Source organism: Pithys albifrons, chromosome 22 (genome assembly GCF_047495875.1).
Source record: "Pithys albifrons albifrons isolate INPA30051 chromosome 22, PitAlb_v1, whole genome shotgun sequence".
NCBI classification, from domain to species: domain Eukaryota; kingdom Metazoa; phylum Chordata; class Aves; order Passeriformes; family Thamnophilidae; genus Pithys; species Pithys albifrons.
Genome location: NC_092479.1, coordinates 4,788,990 through 4,811,332, shown reverse-complemented (window position 1 = coordinate 4,811,332; position 22,343 = coordinate 4,788,990). Strand labels below are relative to the sequence as shown.

The 22,343-nt window shown below is 52.8% G+C and overlaps 1 protein-coding gene across 1 annotated transcript in view; it reads left to right on the top strand.

Moving 5' to 3' along the window:
- Positions 1–22,343, top strand: part of AJAP1 (adherens junctions associated protein 1) — a 37,685-nt gene that overhangs the window by 5,165 nt on the left and 10,177 nt on the right. The window contains exons 2-4 of the mRNA XM_071575925.1: positions 11,111–11,778; positions 19,117–19,204; positions 21,434–21,676. Of these exons, the coding sequence (XP_071432026.1) occupies positions 11,111–11,778; positions 19,117–19,204; positions 21,434–21,676 (999 nt within the window). The remainder of the gene's footprint in view (positions 1–11,110; positions 11,779–19,116; positions 19,205–21,433; positions 21,677–22,343) is intronic.

The following is a 22,343-nucleotide window of genomic DNA, read 5'->3' as shown; positions in this document are numbered from 1 at the left end:
GGTCTGCGGGCACTGTGTGCCCAGGACAGGAGGCCAAAGCACCCTCTGGGACTTGCCTGAGGGCTTAAAAAAATAAATAAAGCCAGTCATTCATAAAGTGCTCATTTCCAACTCCAGTCTGCAAAATGTCTCCTTGTGACTTGGAAATGATGCGTAGGCAGGAGATACGCTTTGACATGCAATGATTTTTGTTGAAGTTTGCTCTGAAGGTCTTTCTCAGCAGCTCCGCTTTCCTGGCAGTGTTGGAGCATCCTAGTGGCACTGTGTCCCTGCTGCCAGTGGCTCCTGTGCCCCATGAGCCAAAGCCAGTGGGAGCAGAAGCCATTCCCTGGCGCAGCATCTCTGTAGGTATGGAAAGGACTCTTCATCTCCTGCTGCAGAAGCTGGCAGGGAGGAGAAGCAGGGCCTTGGCTGCAGAGCTGCTCCGGACCCCAGCTGAAGTATCCATGGGATGAGGCTTAGCTGTGCCAAGGTGGGAGCAGTGAAGCTTCCCTGGCCTGACTGCAGTGCCAGAGCTGCCAACTCCACTGACTTCCAAATAAAGGCTGAGCAGAAGCTTCTTCAAAAACAACACATCATCTAGGAGTGGTGAGGTGCTTCCTGCAAGAGAGAGACAAGTTTGGATGCTCGAGGTGGAAAAATGGGAGCTCACCAGAGGGCATGTGCCCTAGCATAAAAGGAGTGAGGGGACAGGGGACATGCTGGTGCAGGAACCTGTGGTAAGGGGTGATCCTGTGCTGTGGGACACTGGCAGCGCAGCACACACTCTGCAAGGGACCACACTGTGGCATGCAGGAAGGTGGATTTGTGGTTCTCAGTTAAGGCTTGTTGGGGATCGATGGCTCCTCTCTGTGAGGGTATTGGCCATGCCTCTTCTGCAGAACCCTGGGATGGTCAGGAGAATCTCCAGATGTGGTTTATGGCCCTATAAGTCAGGAATGTGGCTACGTAATTCTGGTTTAGGGGCTGCATAGAGATGCTGTGCTCAGTGTGGGAGGGCTGGGGACTTGCTGCTCCATGGCAGCATTCGAGGTGCTGGTGAGAGCAAACGGTGCTAATTGATGTTGCCACTTGACTGCACGTCATTCAGGTCGAAGATGTGACAAGGCTGAGGAGAGCCCGGGCTATTCCCCCTGGGATTTGCCTGCCTGGTGAGCCAAGCCCGCCACAAGCACGGCTTCCTCAGGGACGCGTTCTGTAATTGCTGGAGTCCAGTGCATGACCCCAGCCTGCTCCCAGAGCCTGCGATAGCATCTCTGCTCCGTCTACAGGACTTGAGTAATGAAGCGTCAGTTAATTGACATGGATGAGGACATCCACTTAAGGACCCACCGGAACATGGGTGATTAATGCTGGGAGATGAAGCCGTGCATCCCGCTGGGAGAACGGTCGGCTCTGCCTCTTCCTGGCCAGAGCCAAAGCTTGGCTGAGTCTGCAGCGGCGGGATGTTATGTAGGGAAAGTGTGGCAATTCCGGATATGTTATTTTAGGAAGAGCTTCCAAAAAGAATCAACCCTTTTTCTACAAGTATTTGCTGTTCATGGGTTTTCAAGTTTTCCGTGGGAAGGATGAGGATGAGTTACTCATATTCATGTTTCTGGTCTTCCTAAGAGGCTCTACTCCTTTAACATCCTCCGACATGACATACTCAAGACTTACTCTGGGTTCCTGTCAAAGTGACATATTCTCTGGCAAAATCAATTTTGCTAATTTTGATGGATGAGGACTGAAGTGAGGCTGCTGGCTCAGGGGCCTTTGAAGGAAGCTGAGATACTGAGGGCTGCAGGAGGTCATTCCTTACTGCTGACCCGTCAGAGATAATGCTACAAAAGTTTAATCTGTCCTGCAAAGGGGATTATTGTTTTTTTAATGAGATGCAGAGTGCAGTGATCCCTGCCTTGCTGGCAGTTGGGCTCTGAGGGGCTTGAACCCAGTGGCATGGTTTTCTTGAGGTGCTAGAGGCTCCCCTCACCGTCATCTTGATCTGTCAGGATTTTGCTGTGATTGGAATGGGAGAGCCTGTGAGCTGCTTGGATGCTGTATATGCAGTGAGATGGTCATGGCAGGGAGAAAGGCTCTTCTCCATGGAAAAGAAATTGCTTGGTGCTAAAAGGGGATTTAAAACTCTCTGTGACAGGATCAAAAGTCTTTGCCCCGGAGTTCATTTCCACTGCCTTTGCTTTCTATTTTGGTTTGCCTTTTTCAACATCTTTTTGGGCTATTCTCATTTCTCCATGCTGCAGGTCACAATGAGCCTTCTCTGGCAATGGGTTGTCCCCAGGTAGAGCTGGGCAGAGCTGATGCTGTCTCAGGAGCAGTGGGGCTGGGAACTCCCCAGCGCTGCGCTGCAGCCAGAGCCTGGGCTGGGCAATGCTGCGCCCTGCACTGAACTCCCAGCTCCCAGGCCCTGGCTTTCTCCAGGCTTCCATATTGACGTTTTACACCTTCAAAGAGAACTCTGCTGCTCCATTTTTTCACATTGTATTTCTTGCTCCATAAAAGCCATCTGTGCCCCTCTCTGCTTTCAGAGGCTTCATTTGTCTCATCTTCTTAATTTCTCTAAGAGTTTCTGGAGCTTTTGAAATTCTTGATGTGTTCCCTGTGTTCATTCCTGGGGATGGCTGCTGAGGTTTCCAGGCAAGTTGTGCATCCCTGGGCTTCCAGGGGGAAAAATGGGTCTGGATCTCAGTCACTCCACTCTGAATTGAGAGCAGCTCTACCAGGAGACCGCAGTGCTGAGTTAACCTGAGTTAGTCAGATTTCCCTGTGCAGACATCCAACCTTCGCCATGGGGAAAGTGTCAGCTGGGCCCTGTGCTGGTCTTTCAGGCACTTCCAGTGGGTCAGTGCTTTCCTGGGAGAGTGGGGCTCTTTGGGAGATCATCATAAAAATCCCATTAGGAGTTATTTTCCCCTGGTTCTGTTCCATGGTTAGTGGTGTTTCTGGGTGGTACGGATACTGTTGTGGGCACCAATGCATGGCTCCTGCGAAGACACATTGTGTTGCAGCAATGCCACAGACCTCTTTTAATTATTTTGTTTTAAAGCTTGTTAAGCTGCTACTTTAGATGTACTGAGCCAACTTATCTTATTCTTTTAGATCAAAGCATTTCCGGCATTCATTGTAATGATGCTCTTGGGCATATCCATTTAGAAAATAAGATCAGCAGTGGGTTATTTACCAAGGAAACAGCAGGGTTAAAGGATGGCAATAAGCTGTAGCTTGTGCCATGGTTTTCCTCTCTGTAGGTCCTTCAGAGCTGAGGGCTGGCTTGAATTAGTCACTATCTCTTGGAATCACTTTGTGGATATGTGTTCAGAGGAGAAAAACCCCTCGTAAGGCTTTGGCTCCAGTCTGAGATCGGGCAGAACTATTGCAATCCTGGGCGGGTGAGCCTCTCTTTTGCCATCCCATCCCATCCCATTCCATCCCACCCCACAGCACTTGGACATTTCATCCTGCTTGGACACCCCAGTGCAGTGGTCCATTTATCCAAGGAGGACGCCTGATCATCCTGCAGTTGATTGTACAGAAGGCAGATGTGTCAAAGGAGGAAAATGCATGAGCAGGGCAGGGAAAGCAAAAATTCCTTGACTGGTGGCTGTGGGGAAGTGCACCATCCTGCCTGCGCCTGCGTCCACAGTTGGCAGCTGCTCAGCCCAGTCACTGGCTTTATTTATTGTGGTCACCATTAGGGACAATCTCTGAGTTTAACACACTCCTATGTGCGTTGCAGTCCCATTCCCTCAGCAGACCAATTTTTCCATGTGTTTGGTGCATGGGGGAGCGTTTTTCACTCCAGTGATGGAGATGGGAGAGGGCAACATCATCCCAGATGCTGGGACCTTCCGGGTCGGTGTCAGCACATAAAGCCTGAGAAGTGATTTTGTGGTGCTCGTGAGGAGGTGGGATACATGAGAAGGTTTAGGTAGAAGCTAAAATAAAAGTGGAAACCCTTATTTCCTTAGGTTTAGGGATCGTTTTTAGGGTTAGTAACAACAGAACTCGAGGGTGTGGCTCTTCTGCAAGATTTTGGTGGATCTGGAAATCTGAAACTTCCCAGCAAGTTGTGTCTGCGCTGGAGCTCTTTCTGCTGCCTGGTCCCCAGCACTGATGTGGAACTCAAGGGGGGAGGATGAGTGGGGTAATTTGGCGACAGGTGCGGGTTTGGGCTGGAAAGCCAGTGCTCACAAACCCCCTTTATCCAGGCAGGACAAAAGCTGAGTGTTATCGCCGCCGGGCTGATGAAATGCCCCACTGTCCAGCCCTGCCACAGTGCGTGCAGTGTTTGCCGGCTGGGTGGCGGTGGGGGAAGCAGCGGCTCCGCTGTGCCCATGACGGTGACAGGAGATGCTCCAGCAGTACCCACACTCCGCCCACTGAAGGGGGATCCTCCAGCAGTACCCACACTGCTAACCGGGGGGGTGGGGGTGCTCCAGCACTACCCACACTGTGCCTTGCCAGCAGTGTTGCTCCAGGGGTAACCTGGGAGGCAGGGCCTGATCCTGCAGCTGAGTCATCACTCTGGTGAGCACTTGGGCCACTTAATCCCCCATCTCATCAGGGACCTGCTTTGCCACACTGGCAGATGAACCCACAGCCCACTGAGTCTTTCTTGGGGAGCCAAACTGCATTCAGAGCTCCTGTTGCCAGAGTGGTGGAGGGTGAATCACTGAGCTGGTCTTAACACAGAAATTTGCTGGAGACATTTCTCTGTCTGAAGGTATATATGAACTTCTGGGCTTCCCACTTCCAGCACTTTTCAAATTCTGTCTGAAGTAATCCTGCCATAGCAGGGAAAACACTCTACAGCAGATGTCGTGCCCTTTCTAGAGCAAGTTGAGGTGGGCTGACCACCGTGGATGGTGTTGGCCAGCTCGCTGACTTAGCTCAGCTCTCATACTCATCCTCAGGCTGGCCTCCGGCACTGGACCCTCCTGTCAGTGTCCTTTAAAGTCTTTGAAATGGGAACTGAACTTGAAATCTGGGGTTAAAGGTTGGCCTGGCTTTGGCAGCAAACAGGAGCATGGACCCAGCCAGCACTTACCTTCACAGCAATGCCACGTGAGCCTGCTCTCTGTCCACTCCTTTTCTCTCTTTTCCATGCTGCTCTACCAGACCCTGACTTCCCATGGCACGAGGGTGGGATGTACTAGAGGTGTCCCATGCTGGTGGGCTCCAGCACCTGCCCCGGGTGTCTGCACTGGGGCTTTGCCCTTCCTCTGCCTCCAGCAAAGGACGGGCCCAGAGGCGAGAGCAGCCGGGGCCACGCGCTGCGACGCCAGAGCTGTGCGCTGACGGCGTTGGCAGGGGCTGCACCTCCCGCATCAGCACATTGGCTGATGGTACCGCTGGGTATTAATTATGCCTTCCGCACTCGCGGCTATTCAAATGGTAAAATTGTTTATTTGCAGCTGGGTGAGCTCAAGGCAGAGGCAGAAGAGCGAGCAACTCCCCTCCGCTGTGGCCGCCCTCCTGCCCCCCTCTCACGGCTCTCCAGGCTCAGCCAGGGATAGATCCACCCACCTCCGTCTTGCCCTTTCCATCCTGGGGACCCCTGACTTCCCAGCCCTGGCTGACCCCTTTCTGCCCCTTTTTCCCAGGGAAGTGAGTGTTTGCTGTCTGCCTGGCTGTGTCACTGTGGCGGTGAGGATTCAACCTATTTCACCCTCTGCTGATTTTCCTCCATGATAAATCCCATCCCCTCCGCTGTAGGAAGCAGCATCAGTTTAATTACTTGTGGGGAGGAGGGGGCATCGAAGGAACTTAGGACTTGTTTTAAATATCACTTTTATTAGCAGGTAATCCTGAAGCTCAGGTCTGTAATATAGATAGGTAGTGATGTGGCACATTTAATTTACTTAGGTGCTACTGTGTGTCAGCTTTTGTGCCTTAAGTCCCAGTCCTGGCTTTAAAGAGCTTGGCAACCATATTTTCACAAATTTATAATTATCTTGGAAGAAGTCAGGGCTGCAGACGACACAGTGAGTAGTACATTCCCAGTCCCTTTTGGGTCTGGGATCAGAGCAACTCATCCCAGAGCAGAACATAGCTCAGGACAAAGGTTCACATGATGATGGGGGTGTGAGGTGGGACATGTTGGGCATTATGCTGGGTGCCCCACTGGAGTGGTCCAGAAGGTCTCCTGCTGTCCTGTGGCATAATTTGCACGTGCCTTTGTCACCCAGGCATGCTGCCCTCAGATGGGAATGTGCATCTCCCCTCCTCCTAGCCCTGTGGAGGGTCCTGGTCCAGCCTGGAGTGCAGGACAGTGATGCTCTATTTCCATGATGATGGTTGGTAGTGTGACAACAAAGGACAGTTGCTGCACTGCAAGGATTATCGCTCAGGACAGCTGAATGGGGAGGAAAGCAGCTACAGCTGGGGCTGCAGTCCCCACCTCAGCAAGGACATGTGATTGCTGGCCAAGGATCTGCCATTCTGCCATTGAAGTTTTCCCCTCTTCCTCCTGCTCCAGCGTGAAAGTCACCCGCGGGATGCAGCGGCCTCATTCTATTCCGTATGGAGCCAGCGAGTTCCTGCACGTACTCTCATAATGTGCCATGTTCCGGATGCCTTTGTAGGACACACAGCCGCACTGCAAAGGATGCTTTTCCTAGAGCGTGGCATCCGCTTTCCTGCCGTGTTGTGCCTGGCTCAAGCAAACATCACCCCATCTCTCCGACCACAGCTTCTGCTCCTGCTCCAGGCATTCACAGGAATATTTCTGTCTCTGCCTCTCTCGGTGTTTGGAGATATGAAATGCTCAGAGTTCATAAATCACCCCAACAAGGACATAACCTTGATTCTCTGTGCAATACCGATAGATTACCTAACGGGAGGCATGAAATGGAAGAATGGCTCCACTTGTGTAATTCTGCATTAAAAATCAGCCTATTCGGCAGTTAATGCTCCTGTGAAGTGTCTCCACAGGCAGGGGAGAAAGGAGCTGGTGCTGGAGAGCAAACAAGGACCTTATGAAAGGGACTGCACTCAAGTGAGCCTTTGAGGCTTCAGAGAAGTGGGTTAGTGCTGACGGGTGGTGTTTTGATGTTTTTCAGAGCCATGATCCCAGCTAATTCTCAGACACATTACCAGAGCTGGGGGTTTCTGGGAGCATGGTGGGTACACTGGATTAACCTGTTTCCTGTCTGCAGTATCAGGGCTCCCCGAGGTTCCACCATCCTCTGAGGGTCTGTGGCACTGGGGCAGGGGCTCTTCTGTCCCACTTCATGCTGGATACTACTGCTTCCCTTCCCTGCACGTGGAGGTTGGCACCATGTGTGAAGTGGTGGTGGCAGCTGATTTCCACGGCAGCCTCTTCCCAACTGCCAAAGACAGCGGCAAGCTCACGTCCTCCAGCATCCTTGAAATTAATCTCTCTCTCAAGTGCAAACTGTCCTCCTCTTCAAAGTACGCATCTGCAGCTGGAAGGATTCAGGAAGGGGTTTCAGAGAGGGAAAGGCTCTGAAGGGTGTTTTGTTGGGTGTGGAGGCTGCAGTGGTTCCAGCTGCAACACCTTTGACACTCACTGCTCCATTATCTTGGGAATAGATGGGCTCAGCAAAGAGTCCTGTAGTGCCTGTTGTGCCTGATCCATGTCATTAGCTCAATGGTTTCCTTGAAATCTGCTCTTGTGCAGTTCCCCTTCTTGCATATGAACACAGTTGCCTTGCCATCCATGGAGCCATGGGATGATGGGATGGATTTGTGGTTGGTGGGATCAAAGTCCTTGGATGAGGACAAGGAAGACAGTTCATTTTCTCAAATATCTCTGATATGAATTTCTTTTTCTTACCCAATCTGAGAGTTTTACTGAGTTTTTCATTGAGTTTGAGAAGTATTTTGGGATAACATTCCCATGTACCTCCAGAATGGGAAAAGAAATAATGTGAAAATTGCCCATGCTCCCCAAATCTCTTTGCAAGAAAGGTTTGTGTTTATGGGAGTGTCAGGAATAACCACATCCCTGATTCCCGAGTGAGCTGCATAACCAAGGCCCTTTCCAATGCATCCCTCTGGCTTATGCTTACTCCTAGCCGAGGCTGGCTCTGTGCCCCCAAATCAAAGCAGATGGGCACTATGTGTATGCCTGGACAATATGTTCCCCTCCCTATGCCAGAGCCCCTCATTGGATGCAGTTAAAGAGTGATGCCTTGCAGTGGGAGCAGCAGAGGATCCTCTGCCTCCACTCTCCTGCCAGTGAGGGCAGCTTCTGCTGTTGGAGAGGTGTTTGAGCTGTTTGATGTCTCGGTAAAGCTGGAACGCCCTCCCAACCTCCGAGCAGCGGTGACTTTGTGCTCGCGCTCCCGAGAGGCACGCGATGCTCTCCTGCCTGTTTGGGTGACTGGGAGGCGGAGGTGTGGGAGCTCCCGGAGTGCTGTGCTGTGCCGTGCCAGTTGCAGTGGGCTCTCGTGGGACAGCCCAGGGATTCTGGAGCAAGGACAAGGTGACAGAAGCTCTGGGCAGGATGTGGCCCCACTCCCAGGGTGCCCTTTGTCATGTGTCTCTCTCACTGCCTGCCTTGGTAGGGTGCTTGTGCAGGATGGGGCCTGGGGGGTGGCAGGGGAGGGCTGGGTGGTCCCGCCGCCGGCCGTGCCACACGCTGCCGCATCCATCCCTGCCGCCGCGCCGGGCACATCATGCTGCGTTGCCAAGACAACAGCAACTCCTACACGCTGCTATTTATTCTGAAGGACACTTGCTCTTATCTGTTGTTGCAAAGCCCTCAGAAGATCGCATGGCACAAAAAATTCCTCCGAGGTAACCAGACTCACTGAATCCATCTCCTTCCGACCCTGAATCCATCTCCTGGGGACATGCCAGCCAGGGGGATGGCCAAGAGGATGCTCCTGGAGTGAGAGCCCCTTGGCTGGCATGGCTCAAAGGGTCACAGGTAGGAGAGTGACCCCCATTGTCCTTGGGGCAGGGTGGGGTCTGCCTCATCAGGGTGTCCCTCACTGTGTCCCTCCCCATCACAGAGCCTCTGGCCAGGGTCCAGGAGCAAGGGACACTTCAGTATTTGGATGCCACTGGTGCTGCTTGGCTGTACTGGGACATGAGTTTCCAGCATGACCTAGGATAAAACGACGGTTGTACTCTTCCCACACAGCGTCCTGATGATGCCATGAATGATGCAGCAATGCTCGGGATGGTCCCACAGAAGCAAACCCCTGCAAGCTTGAGCTGCCATCACTGCAGTCTGGAATGTCACAAGGAGGCAGAAGAAGATGGAAACAGGGCAAATACCTGTTTTTCCTGTGGGCTGCCAATCCCAAGCACTGAGGGCCCACATTTTGTCTTTCAGAAGCTTCCAGGCAGTGGCTGGGATGCAGCAAGCACAAGGTTTGGCTGGGCACATCTTCATTCACCCCATTCATTAGCTCTTCATAAAAGTGCTGAGTTTGGGCAACACAGAGAGGGGGACAAGATCTGGAGGTGGTCACAGGTGGTTTTAGAAGTGACCCCTAAGGGTGAATAATGTGCCAGGAGGTATCCAGCACTGCTCCTTTCTTGTAAGGAGAAGTTTCAGGTGATGCTGGGGAGTTGGGCAGAGGCTGAAATTGAGCCTGACATGCCGCTGGAGCGAACATGAGCATTGCAAAGGTGAGTCTGTGCTTGGTGCTTCAGCTGGAGCCTGAGCTCCTGACTCCTCACCAGTGGAGAGGCAGCATTGCCTACAGCACATGGGGAACACTCTTCATGCTGACACTGCTCTGACGGCCTCTAAAAAAACCAACCACCACCACGGTTTGGGTGGTTTGTGGATTTTTTGAAGCCTTGAAATCCTTCCTCCCCCAGCCTGAACTATTTTGGTTTCTGTTGTCTGTTTCTGGCTCTTCCCTTTCTCCTTCTGCGCTCTTTCCCTGCGTTGCCTTCTCCCTCCCCAAAATAAATGCTGTTACGCTTTGAAAAAATACCCAATTAGGAAAAAAGCAGAGATCCTCTGAGCAAAAAAAGCCTGTGCTTAGGAGTATCCAGGTCAGCTCCTTTAGCTTCTCCTGCTCACGCACGGAGGGAGTGTACAAATGCTTCTGTCAACCAGATGCACATTCTGTCGTGCTCCCAAGGACTGTGCGGGCGCCGCTGCGGAGGATTAGCCCGTTTAGCCATGTAAAGCTCTCATTAACTCCTGCTGAGTTCAACAAAAGTCTTTCTCGTGTAAACGCTGAGTAAAATGGAGTAAAGATTTTTTTGGGCTTTGGCCTAATGATTTTTTTCCAGGATGAAAAAAACAATAAAAATTTTCCTATTGGGTATTTTGTTGCTTTACATGGGGCAACATCTTCGAGGAGACACGAGGGGACTAACAGCACGGTGTGGTGCTGTTCGGGAAGGGAGAGGGCTGTGACGTGATGTGACGTGATGGTGACATGTTGTATCAAACAAAAATGGTAACTGCTGATCCTACTGGCAGCTCAGGGGGTTCCCAGCTGCTCTGTGACAGAGAGGGCAGTGAAAGGGGCTGCTTGTCCTGCCCTCCCTGTGTTGCAAAGTTGTGTTTGGCACTGGGTGCCATGTGTCAGAGGAGAGGTTGTGCTGTGCTCTGTGGGAGGATGATCTTGCTGCAGTGGGAGCAACTACTGTAGCAGGAGAAGGGTTACATGTGCAAACACAAGAGCCCACGAACTCGTCTGCTCCAGTATTTTGAGGGATTTATGGTACTGCCTGTGGGCTGGCTCCTTGGGCCTGGCTTGGGAAGCCGGGGACAGGCTCCCCAATAGCCCTTCACTCCACTGTGCTTTGGATAATTCACCCGAAACGGCTGTTTGGCCCAAGCAGGTGCTAACTACTTCCTCACTGTTTCCTGGTAAAACCAATTCTTATGCGATTCTCACCGTTCCCAGATCAACTGAAAAGTCATGGTTGTGGATGAGGATCCTCAGTCTGCCATGTTCATGGTGGTGGGTTTTGCATTGGGAAGAGGCGCAGGGTGCCCCACAATATCATTTTGGGGACCTCTGGCTGGAATGGCAGGGAGGGTGATGTCACCTGTGCAGACTGGGGACTGTTTCAAGTGGCTGGGGTTGGAGAGCCAGGGTGTGCTGTGCTGGGAGGAAGTGCAGGATTGCTCCCCTTCCCTTTTAACGCAATCCCTCTCTGTCCACAGGTCAGGTTGCCCGCTCGGAAGCCATGCTTGGATTTTAATAGCCATGTTCCACCTAGCCATGGACCTTGCCAGCTGCCAGCCCCCAGCCACCAGTGCCGGGGGGAGGCTCTCGCCACGGCCGGCGCTCCGGCACAGACTGTCCCGTGGCTCACTGTGGGACGCGGGGAGTGGGGAGGAGCTGCGGCGCCCCGGGCCCCCCTGGACCTGCGCCCCTGCGCCCCCCTTGCAGAGACCTCGCTCCCGCCGGCAACCCCTTGCGGCCCCGCTGCCTGCTGGCCACCCTCTGCACCGGCCACGCTCCCGGAGGGGCCGGCGGCACCTGCGCGGCCGCAACTTTGCCGCACGGGACGGGCGGCCCACGGTGCTGCCTGAGGTCATTGTCTGGGGCCCCACGGGTGAGGAGGACTCCCTGGAGAGCAGCACGCTGCCCGGCGCCTTTGCCACCGCTGCCGCCACCACCACCACCGCTGCCACAACTACCGCCACCACCGCTGCTGCTGCCACTGCTGCCACACCGCCCCGTGTGCCCCCCAGCACCTCAGCACCCATGCCAGGTGGAGACGTGCCCCGCAGCAGCCCTGGCCGCACCAGCACCGCCGAGCCAGCCGCCGGCCACAGCAGTGGAGGCAAAGACGCTCGCCCACCCCGCGGGCTGGGAGACAGCACAGGTAGGGTCTAGCAGGGGCCAGGGTGGTGTCAGAGACATTGGGAGGGCTGGGGGCTCCTAGGCTGGAGGGTCAGTATGAGATCAGTATCACAGTGGCAGCACTGCCTGGGACAGAAGTTAGTTTGACATTCAACAAGTGCTTGGAGGTGAACAGCAGTGCTGATTATCGCTTTTATCTGAGGTGTTTTCCAGCCACTTGCTGTGTTTTCCCATTAAAGTCTCCAGCCACAGCCCATCTCCCGTAATCGCACTGAGTGTGGCACTCGGCACAGCGATGCCTTCCCCCAGCGCTGGCTGCTGCGTGGACATGGATGGGAAAGCTACTTCACATTTATTGCAAATTATATTTGTTATTGCTGATATTAAACCATGGGATACTGGTGGATAGTTTACAGAATTTACTCACTGTGCATCGACTGCTTTGAGCCCACTGTGATTTTCTAGTCGAAATGAAAAGGAATTTTATTGCCTAATCTTAATCCCAATTAATTTATCCAGCCTGCCCTGCTTGGCAGAAAGAGACGATGCTACCAGGATGTTGTTCCTGACTTAAAGGAGTTATTTATAGAGACAAAATAACTCCCAACCTACATACCTTTTACAAGCACTGGAATTGGCTGGGTAGATTAGCAAGGGAGTATTGATAAGGGCTGCAGTGTGAGTTGCTCACTGCATGGAGAGAATGTCAGTCTGGTCTCTCCAGACCTGCCGTGGGCAGCATGTTCGGCCTCAGTGGCATCTTCTGATCCAGGAGTGTGGGGTCCAGTGGGCTCCTTTCCCTTGGCCAGCCATGGGAGCCTGCCCCAGCTGTGGAAGGATGTCTCCTGGCATGTGCTGGGAGTCTGAGACTTAATGGAGTGGGCTGCCTTGTTTAGGCAAGGATGAGCTGGTGGTGCTGCCCATTGGTGCCACAAGCCGATGCCGCCACCACCACTGTCCTTCCTGGCCACAGAACAATGGGATCTGCAGTCCTGACAGCTCCTGGGGGCCTGGCTGCTTTAATCTGCTGGTTTTAGCTCTCATTAGGGTCTTTTTCCAGGATCAGAGTTTTTGCTAATTAACTTCTCTTCAAGTGTTGAATGTGATAAACTGCTTCACAGGCCTAAAGGCCTTGTTTGATCCCAGCCAGTCACTGAAAAGCTCCTGAGCTCTGGATCCTCTTTTTGTGCCAATGCTGGGGCTGAGAGCCCAGGAGTGCTCCCATCTTTTTCCTAGCAGAAACATCATGCCCCTCTTGTGCCTTGGGACAGTGTCTTGGAAGTGAGCAACTGATGCCGTCTCAAAGCAGGGTCCATGCTCTTGGTGTTTTGCTGGCACAGTGCCTGTGCAAGGCTGTGCAGCTCCCCAGCCCTGTTCTGCTCTGTTATATAAGCTGTAGCGGCTGGAAGTGTTTGTTCTCTGCTGGGAAAAACATATGGCTACAAATGAGGATGAGGTAGCTCGCCTGTACGGTTTATTTGCCTGAGCGAGCATTACCAGTCCCTGTCCAGTGAGGCGCCGTGACGGGAGCCCGAGGAGGGCGTGATTCTGCTCTTGCTGCCTGTGGTCCCTCAGCTGTCCCTGGCAGCTGCCTAGGGAGTCGGGGTGGACTCACCTGAGTGTAGCACCCACAGGAGCCAGGATCACCCCGGATCCAAGCAGAGCTGCCCCTGGGCTCCTGCAACCATGCAATCCGCATTCCCAGGCACAGAGCGGCACCTTTGATCCTGCGGAGAAGGCACTGCTGTCGTGCTAATGAAGGTGCTACTGCCCCTGTGTCCCTCCTATGCCATGTCCTTGTGTCCCTCTGTGTGTTGCTGGAGTGGGACTCACCTCTGGGCACCCAGTGGTGCTGGGGGACTGTGGGATCGTTGGGGTGCTCTCAGGGTGAGGACATGTCAGTGAAAGCAGCAGCCCTCACTGAGATGAGCAATGGGCACAGCTCTGCTCTGTGACATCTTCCTCTTGCCCCCTTTCTCCTTGCTGAGAAGGGATAGAAAAAAAACTAGAAACATGTCTCCATGACTCGCTGGCAGCAAACACAAGCTTAAAAAAATTCACCTGGAATAGGAATTACTTAGCTCATAGGCAGGAGGGATGGCACAGAACTGATGACTGGTGATGTCTGGGATGAGAGGATAGACTAGTACATGCCCTGGCTCAGTGAGTGCTGCTGCGGGAGTTTGGGTGACCTGCAGCTCAGGTGTGCCTGTCCCGATGCCACCCCTGCAGCACGGCACAGCGCTGCTGGCATCAGCTGGGCACACAAGATGTTCACCCAGGCGTAGTTTATGCTTGTGCTTTTCAAAAATGTGCTTCCTTTTTCAGGGCTGTCATAATCATTTTACTCTGGAGCAGGGAAAGAGAGGAATAATTAAAATTCCAGCATGCTGCAAGCAGGAAGGGCTGTGAGGAGCCTTCACCAGGCACTCTGCGTGGGCTGGGCTCCTCCACCAAGGCAGAGCATCCCCTGCTCCCACAGCCTCAACCAGAGAAGAGCAGAATGAATCGAAACTGTCAGAGTGAGGCAGGAATTGCACTCACTGGCTTGTCCGAGGCTCTTTTCAGAAGCATTAGGATAAAGCTGTCTTTAATTAAACCTTTAAGTGCTTTATAAGGCAGAAAACTCCGTGTGCCGTCTTCTGCTCTTAGTGGTGTTTGATGGTTGGTCGCAGCACGTTTGGCACCACGCCCTGCAAGCAGTGAGCTCCTGATGGAGCCGGTGCTCAGGGATACTCCCTTCGCAGGGCTGAGGTGCTCCCAGCTGGAGGCAGGGACTGCATGAGTGTGAATGTGACTACACACTGTACTAGCAGCCAGATCTCAGCTCGTGGTGGCCCCAGCCCACCTGCTGCCCCCTCCCTGTCACCATCTGGGAGCATGTCAGGAATAAATAGTAAAGAGACGATGGATGGCTTCCCGCTGAGGATGACCCTGCCTCCAGAAAGAGAGTGCAGTAGGGGGCTGCTGGATGTGAGGAGATAGTGGATGCAAAAGGCTTCAAAGGAATTAATTAAAGATAAAATGTGTTTAAAAGAAGACCTTGGGCGTTTGGGATCGAGCTGCCTCTTTGATCCGCTGTGCCAAGGCATGGGGAGACACTGCAGCTGGGGGTCAGAGAGGAGGTGAGGGGGCTAAACGGCGTCTCCTGGGCCAGCACAACTGGTTGCCTGTCCTGTGAGGGTCCCAAAGGTTGTGCATCAGCTGCAGTTCTCCTGCAGGGTGGAGGATGATGGTGGAAGCAAGGAAGAAGCGTGGCCATCAGCTGAGTTCTCCCTGAAAGGGAGTCGGGACTCTCTCTCTGGGATGCACAGATGGTGAGTGTGCCTGTGCATGTCCTCCTACGTGCATCTCAACAAGCCAGAAACTCTCCTTTGCTGCTCTCTGAGTATTTATTTCTTGGTGATATTTGCTGTAACACCTGAGAAGATAAGTCCTAGTGTCTTTAGCATAAGCCTCTAGGATCTTCCTTTTTGGCAAGAACATTTCACAGAAGCAGCAGCAGCAGCAGGATGTTTTTATGTTTTTCTCCTTTCATCAGCTAGCCCAAAATACTGTGAGGTTACCAGGAACCTTTGTCTTTTTTTTTGCTGAAAAACTTCATTTTCACCTCAAGATGACTAGAACTTCCTGGGCTACATTTCAGAATGATCACCCTGATTTACCAGGTGGAAAACCAAGGGGCAGGCAAGAAGGTATTGGGAAGAGCGGACCCAAGGCAGCTTGTGGCACTGTGGGTCAGGCAGTGGAGGAGCTGTCTGTGCACTGGAACAAGGCTTTCCAAGAAGGCCCCTGCCATGTCTCTTCCTCTGACTCTAAGCCGTATGGCTTTTGTAAATTATTTTCCTTACAAGCTATTAACCTGCAGTAAGTTCATGTTATGGCTGAATCTGGCTGATCCCCCCTGGGCAGCCCCACCACAGTCCTGATTGAATTGTTCTGTCCAAAAGCAGCTTTATCAGGGCATGAGGCTCTTAGGGTTCAGATGTGATTTCTGATGGCTGAGGAAGCTGTAAAGCCTCAGGTCCCGCCAGTTTGCCCCAGACTCTCCATGACGCTCAGGAAGAGGCATCAGCCTGCTAGTGCCCAGCACATGTGAGAATAGAGAAAGGAGACCCATGACAGGGAAGAGGATGGGATACTGATTTCCGCTTCGGAGAGAGAGATCCACATGGCACATCTACAGGAAAGGGCTGGGGAGCTCTGGTGCAGCCCTGTCCGGGTGCAGCCAGTATCTGGCATATAAATGGTAACTCCAGATTTCTCCCTGTCAACTGAAATGGAGCTGTTTTCTCCATTTTTAATTTTATGCAGCTTTGAGGCCTTGACGAGGGTCTTCAAAGAGTTGTGGCTCATAGCTGTTTTTATTGGGAAAATGAAAAATACAGGCTCCCTAACCAGAGCTGTTGAAATAAAGGCCTTGGGGGATAGAGGTTCTCTTTGTTTTTAATTAAGAGCTTATATCTCCTGTTCGCTGCCATTGCGTGCTCCTGCAGTAGCAAGACATTAGTCTGGAATGGATTTTCTCATGGAATTAATTCCGTTGATGCAGAGCTGTCCGGGAGCTGTTTCAAAAGGTGGCGAGAAAGGCCAAACCTCAGCGCTTTCATCTCAGCAGCAAATATATGGTCTTTAAAATAACAGATAAAAAAAAGGGCCTGGCATTGGTTTGCTCTGAGGAGGTTGGGGGTTTGCCCAGGATGCAGGGAATTGGGAGCTGCGTTGTGCTGCCTGCCAGGATGCTGTGGCCCCTCTCCCCCCACCGGAGGGATGAGAAGCCCCGCTGAGAGTGGAGCGTACTCGGACGTCACGAGAATGGAAAAACCCAGCGATATTTCAGCATTTCCAAGGGTTCAGAGAGCTCCTTTGAAGAGCTTTCCCTCCTGGCAGGCGGCACACAGAATTCTGCTGCACTAGCAGAAGCACAGGGGCTTGGACACACTTTCAGTTCCATTAAATACTTCTCCTGTAATTACCCTCCAGTTAAATGGTCACTGCGTCAAATCGCCTGGTAAAAGCTTTGGTGGGGGGAGCCCTCAACAGCCCCTCGCAGAGCTGAGGCATTCGCAGGTGCTGTGGTTGGTGTCAGGAGTCCCTCCCTGTGCTCCTGTGCCTGTTTCTGTGCTCCCTGCAGCTCTCTGCTTTCACAGTTAATAACGTGTAATTACATGGCCACAGGGTTCTGTGGCCCACTGGGACTGGAGCTTTGGCCATGGAGATGAGCAAACAAAACCCTGGCACTGTAATCCCTGCTCCCAGGGTCTCTCTCTGGGGGCACAGTCTCTCACTGGGAGTTACGCCTGTGCCAGGCAGTTTCCCACACTGATGGAGGAGGAGGATGATTTTGCTCTGTGAGCTGTTAATTTTATCTTCCAAGTCCCCTTCCTCCATCCAGTTGGGCTCCAAGGGCCACATCTAAAATACTGCTTTGCCTTGACACCCCCAGGTGCTGTGTGTCCCTTAAAGGACATTCCTGTCTCCCAGGGTACCCCATCAATTAATCCCATCCCTTGCAGATTGTATATTTCTATTTGATCTTGCTCCATATGGCTCTACTTTCTTTAAGGGCCTAGAGGAAAGGATTGAATATATTTGCAAAGTAAGAATAAAGACCCAGTAGCTTTTATTGCAGTGGGTGTTGCTATCTGGTTTCTCAGGGAACCATCCTGGTCGCTTGTCGAGTCCCTTCCCTCTGTTGGTCACCACTGTTGGGACAAATATGTCCTGTCTTCCTGAAATCCCCCTGGGCTCTGGTGCAGAATTAATACATGATGCAAAAGAACTTTCCTCTGTGCCGGTACATATGGCAACTTATGTATGTGATGGAGTCTAAAATTATCCAGCCTTTCTTAAAATCCATGTGTCCTGCTCTGAGGAGCTGCCATCCTTCCCAGTGCTCAGCCACCTGCAATCTGTTCTGCCTGTGCCTTTCCCATTACATAAATGCAAGGATTAATTGCATCATTAGGTTCTCCCGTGGCCCTGCTGCCTCTGCCTCAGCTCCGGGTGTTTCAGAAGGTCTTGTCCCCAATGCTGCTTCTGTTTTCAAAGGAATCGGGCACTGGGCTGGTTTGATTTTATTTTTAGAATCTTTCCTTTTATCTTTTTCAGCAGCGTCCCACTGGGAGCTGCTCCAAGATTGCCGTGCAGGATGCAGCCGGGCTGGCTGCTGCCGGGGTGGGCATCGCTCCTGACCCGGCATACACAGGCACGAGCTGCCAGCCATGCTCCTCGGTCTGTCGGGACATGCTCCCGTCATGACCATCCTCCAGGAAGTCAAAGCGTGGCACCAGAAGTCCTTCTCCACACCTCACCTTCAGGTGGTTGAGTGCCAGTGGGAGGTGGGGAGCCCGGTGACATTTTCCCTGTGAATTCCCCTGGGAGATGAAAGCCCGAGGTGGAGCAGCCGAGGAGTGAGTACTGTGGCTTTGACTTGCGGAAATTGGCTGCTGCCCACCCTGCTGGCACCCAGGCTGTGAGCAAATCCTTCCCTGTGAGCAGTGACTGCCTTGGCACTGCCCAGATCTTCAGTCTGATGACCTGCAGGCATCCCCAGCTCCAGCCAAGCAGTGGCCTTGACACTGACACTGTCCTTGCCCATGGACATCCAGCCAGTAACAGGTGTGCTCTGGTGTGGGAAGGAGCAGTAATTCTCTTGCCACACACACCTACCTACACGAGCTGGAACTGCTACACACGTATGGCACAGATGCACACATACACATATATATATAAAACTGCTTATTTTTCTGTCATTCTAAGACTTATTTATTTATTAAAACTACCATCCGTCAGGAACTGCAACATCTGTTTGAGAAAAATAGCACATCCTTGGGCTGCAGCCAGGAAAAATCATTTCATTATGAAATTGCAACTGTAAGGCTGCACAAAATCACAAACATACTGTACAGCGAGATGCTTTTGTTTCCAGACTGCTCATTAGGAATGATCCACAAGCCAAAATCATACCCTGTGGAAGGTGAAGAGGGGGAAATGAGCCCACCCAATGCACGAAGTGAGCAGCCGTCAGTGCCATGATGATTATCCCTGGTGAATCCTGCGCCCAGTGCAAGGCTGTGCCCATCTCCCTTTCCGTCCCGGAGGGGAGACGTCTTCACTTCTCTTCCGTTCTTCGTGCCTAATTCAGGCTGACAAGGAACATACTTGAGAGGATAGGAAATGAGGAGCCTGGCTTACAGATTACTTTGTGTAAGGCAGGAGGGAGGATTGCAGCACCGCTGGCAGGGACTGTGTGTGGCCCCACACTGGGAAGGCTGGCAAGAGGCTGTGTGGGGGTGGGGGCTTTTCCAGGGTCCCCTCAGTTCCCATCCCCACCCTCTCTTGTTTCTTCTCTCTGCAGGTCTGGCAGTTCATCAGATAATCACTATTACCGTGTCCCTCATCATGGTCATAGCTGCGCTGATAACAACTCTTGTCTTAAAAAATTGGTAAGGTCCCTCCTGCATTAGTTGGTTTGAGGGGTGGTGTGGGACAGGAACAAGGTGAGGAACACCCATCCAAGTATAAGTGCCGAAGTCTCTGGCACCCACTGGGATGGCTTTGGAAAGGCATTGCAGGAAGAAATGAGGTGTTTATACCAAAACCTCAGAAGGCAGTTGGTGCACTGGGGTTCAGCCATGCCCCTGCAGCTCCCCAACCTCTCACTGCCTGGCTGGTAGCTTTGGGGACCAGCACATGGCCAGGGCTGGGTGGCCGAGTCCCATGTGGGACAGGTATACAGCACTGCTTCAGGGCTGAGCTCTGCAGTGATGACACCTGGAGAGGTCAGAGTCATGTCTTGGGTCACAGCAGGTGTTCCTGGAACCTGCCCAGTGCTGTCAGCAGCTCCTCTGCTGCCTTTACTAAGCAGCTTTGATGCTGCTCCTTAAATCCCCAGTCCAGCTCTGCAAGAAGCAACTGCATCTCCTGCACTTCGCTGGGACCCCGGGGAGTAAACGGCACCTTTGAAACCCCTTCAGGTTCCATGGTTTGAAGCATGCCCCGTCCCCCAGGACACTCCTGTGCTCCTCCAGCTTCACTTGCTCCTGTTTATTCTTTCAGTGTGGCTGGGCGTATGGCAAAATAGGTTAGCTTTCGCTCCAGGCACTCCTCACTTTACCTATTTTCCCAGGGAAACTGGCCTACTTTGAGGTCAACATTGCTGGCGTAGCGACATGGCTGCAGCGCAGGGCTGGGGGAAGAGTGGCCGTGTGGTCCTGCTGGTGGCTCTGTCCTCTGGCCCAGCTGAGCTCTCTGTGGGTGCTGCAAAAAATCAATTCCTGCAGCCATGGGGAAATTAGAACACCGGGTTGATGAGGAGCCTGCTGGCTCCCCAGATGAGAGCAAAAGCTCTTTGCAGGGCTAAGGAGGCATCTTCATCTCAGCAGAGCTGTAACACGGCACAGCAACTGGCCAAAAGTCCTGAGCTACTGGCCCCACAGCTGAGCTTGCTTTGGGGAGCAGCCAGTGCTCCCTCCTGTATCTCACAGTGTTTCAGTGAAGGAGCAGGGAAAATAGTTTGTAAAACACTTGTGGGATTTGTCTCCAGTCTCGGCAGCAAGCAGTACGAGTCATTGATCCTCCTGACCACGGCTTGGCAGAACAGCTCAGTAACTGCTGCTGAAACCAAAAAGGGGAAAAAATAAATCCAGTGATCAATGTAGAACAGAAATGGTTTATAGTAAATGAAATTGGGAAATCACCAGAAAAATTGCCCAGCAGGGGAGTGCAGGCAGCACCGAGGTGGAGAAGCAGTACTGAGGAGTTTGATCAGCTCTAACCAAACTGCCTTCGTTCCTCATGCTGTGTGTTGGGTGACTCTGCTGGTGCAATGAGGGCCAGCTATGTGCCAGTGCTCCATGGCAGGGCTGACCCACATCACACTCTCTGGCCCCAGCCCCAGCAGGGACTCAGTCACTGCCCCCATCTTTTGGCTGGTGCTTGTCACCCTTGGGCAGGACAGGCGAGCTACGGCGGTGTGCCAAGCCAATGTCTTGCCCCTGCTCCTCCTGCACACATGCCATGGGGAGCTAGTGTTTGGTTTAGGGCTTTCTATTTCCATCACATCAGCCAGAGTGGAGCCGGCTGTGCCCCAGTGTTGCCAGATGCTGCTGCCCCAGCTGGCGCTGCTCGCGGGGGTGTCCCGTGCTCCTGTTTCCACAGGTTCCCCTTTGCAGGCAGCTCTGGCATCCCTGGCTCCTGCCACCCTCAGAGCTGCCACCTCCCAAAACTCCAGTGTTCTGTGAGGCACTGTCAATCCCATTTGGGAAAAGTGACATTGTAATTAAATCGACATCTAGATCATGAAATGGAACCAGCCTAGGATAGAATCTGCAGCAACTCCTGCAAGCTGGGGTTCTCCTTGTCTTTTGTGTACCAAGCCAGAAGGGTTGTGCAGCCATGAGGTCCTGATAGAGCTTCCAGAATTCCTGGGGAGCAGGGCTGCCCTGCCAGCCATTCTTTTGCTATGTCACACCAGGTCTGAGCTCATTTATTCTGAGAAGTTCCAATCTGTGGGTGCCTCCCGAATGGAATGAGTTTCACTTCATTGTTCTAACCTACATCTTTTCACTTAAGAAAAGGCATTTGCCCATGGCAGAGGGGCTAGAACTGGATGGTTTTTAAGGTCCTTTCCAACCCAAAGCATTCCTCAATTCTCTGATTCTCTCTCCATCCAGCTGTGCGCAAAGTGGGCGCCCACGGCGCAACAGCCACCAGCGCAAGCTGGACCAGCAGGAGGAGAGCTGCCAGAACCTGACCGACTTCGCCCCTGCCCGCGTGCCCAGCGCCCTCGACATCTTCACCGCCTACAATGAGACGCTGCAGTGCTCTCATGAGTGTGTCCGGACCCCCGTGTCTGTCTACGCAGAGGACACGTTGCACTCGCCCGGGGATTATAAAACGACCTTCAATGGAAACAGGTGAGGTGGACACCATGGTTTCCCTGTGGGTTAGGGACCACCGTCCTGCTCTGGTGATGAGACTTCAATGCCAAAGGGTGATGCCCTGGGGGCATGTGGGAGAGCCACCTTCCTCTGGCTCTCTGAACCATGGTGCTTACCTGCCCCATAGCTCAATGTGGGACTGGCCTCCAGACCCCTGTCCTGCCAGCAGGGCTGGGTAAGTGCCCTAAAGCTCTGCATGGCTCGGCAAGCTGCGGCAGTGCTCAGCACCACATGGTGTGTTCAGTTCCCAGCTGCTGCCGCCAGCACACAAAATGCCACTGGATCCATCTTCCAGCGCCTGTGCTGTCTCCTCAGTGGCATCAGCAGAACCGCTGGGCTGCGAACGAGCAAGTGATTAATGGAGGACCAGGCACTAAGCCAAATGAACTGTTGGTTGGGTTGGCATGAAATAATGGCACGTTAACAAGGGGCGTCACGGCTGCTGCGGGTGAGATGCAAGCAATGTGGCCATGCTCTGCCTGCCCAGAGGGAAGGTACCAGGAGTGGTGGGGTTTGGAGCAATGCTTCCTATGCCCCAGGCTGGCACCAGAGCCCTCCCACCAAATGCTGGTGTGGTTTCACCACATGGCAAATGTGTGTCCCCATCAAAGGTAGAGGGAAAGCCACGAGGAGAGTTTTAATG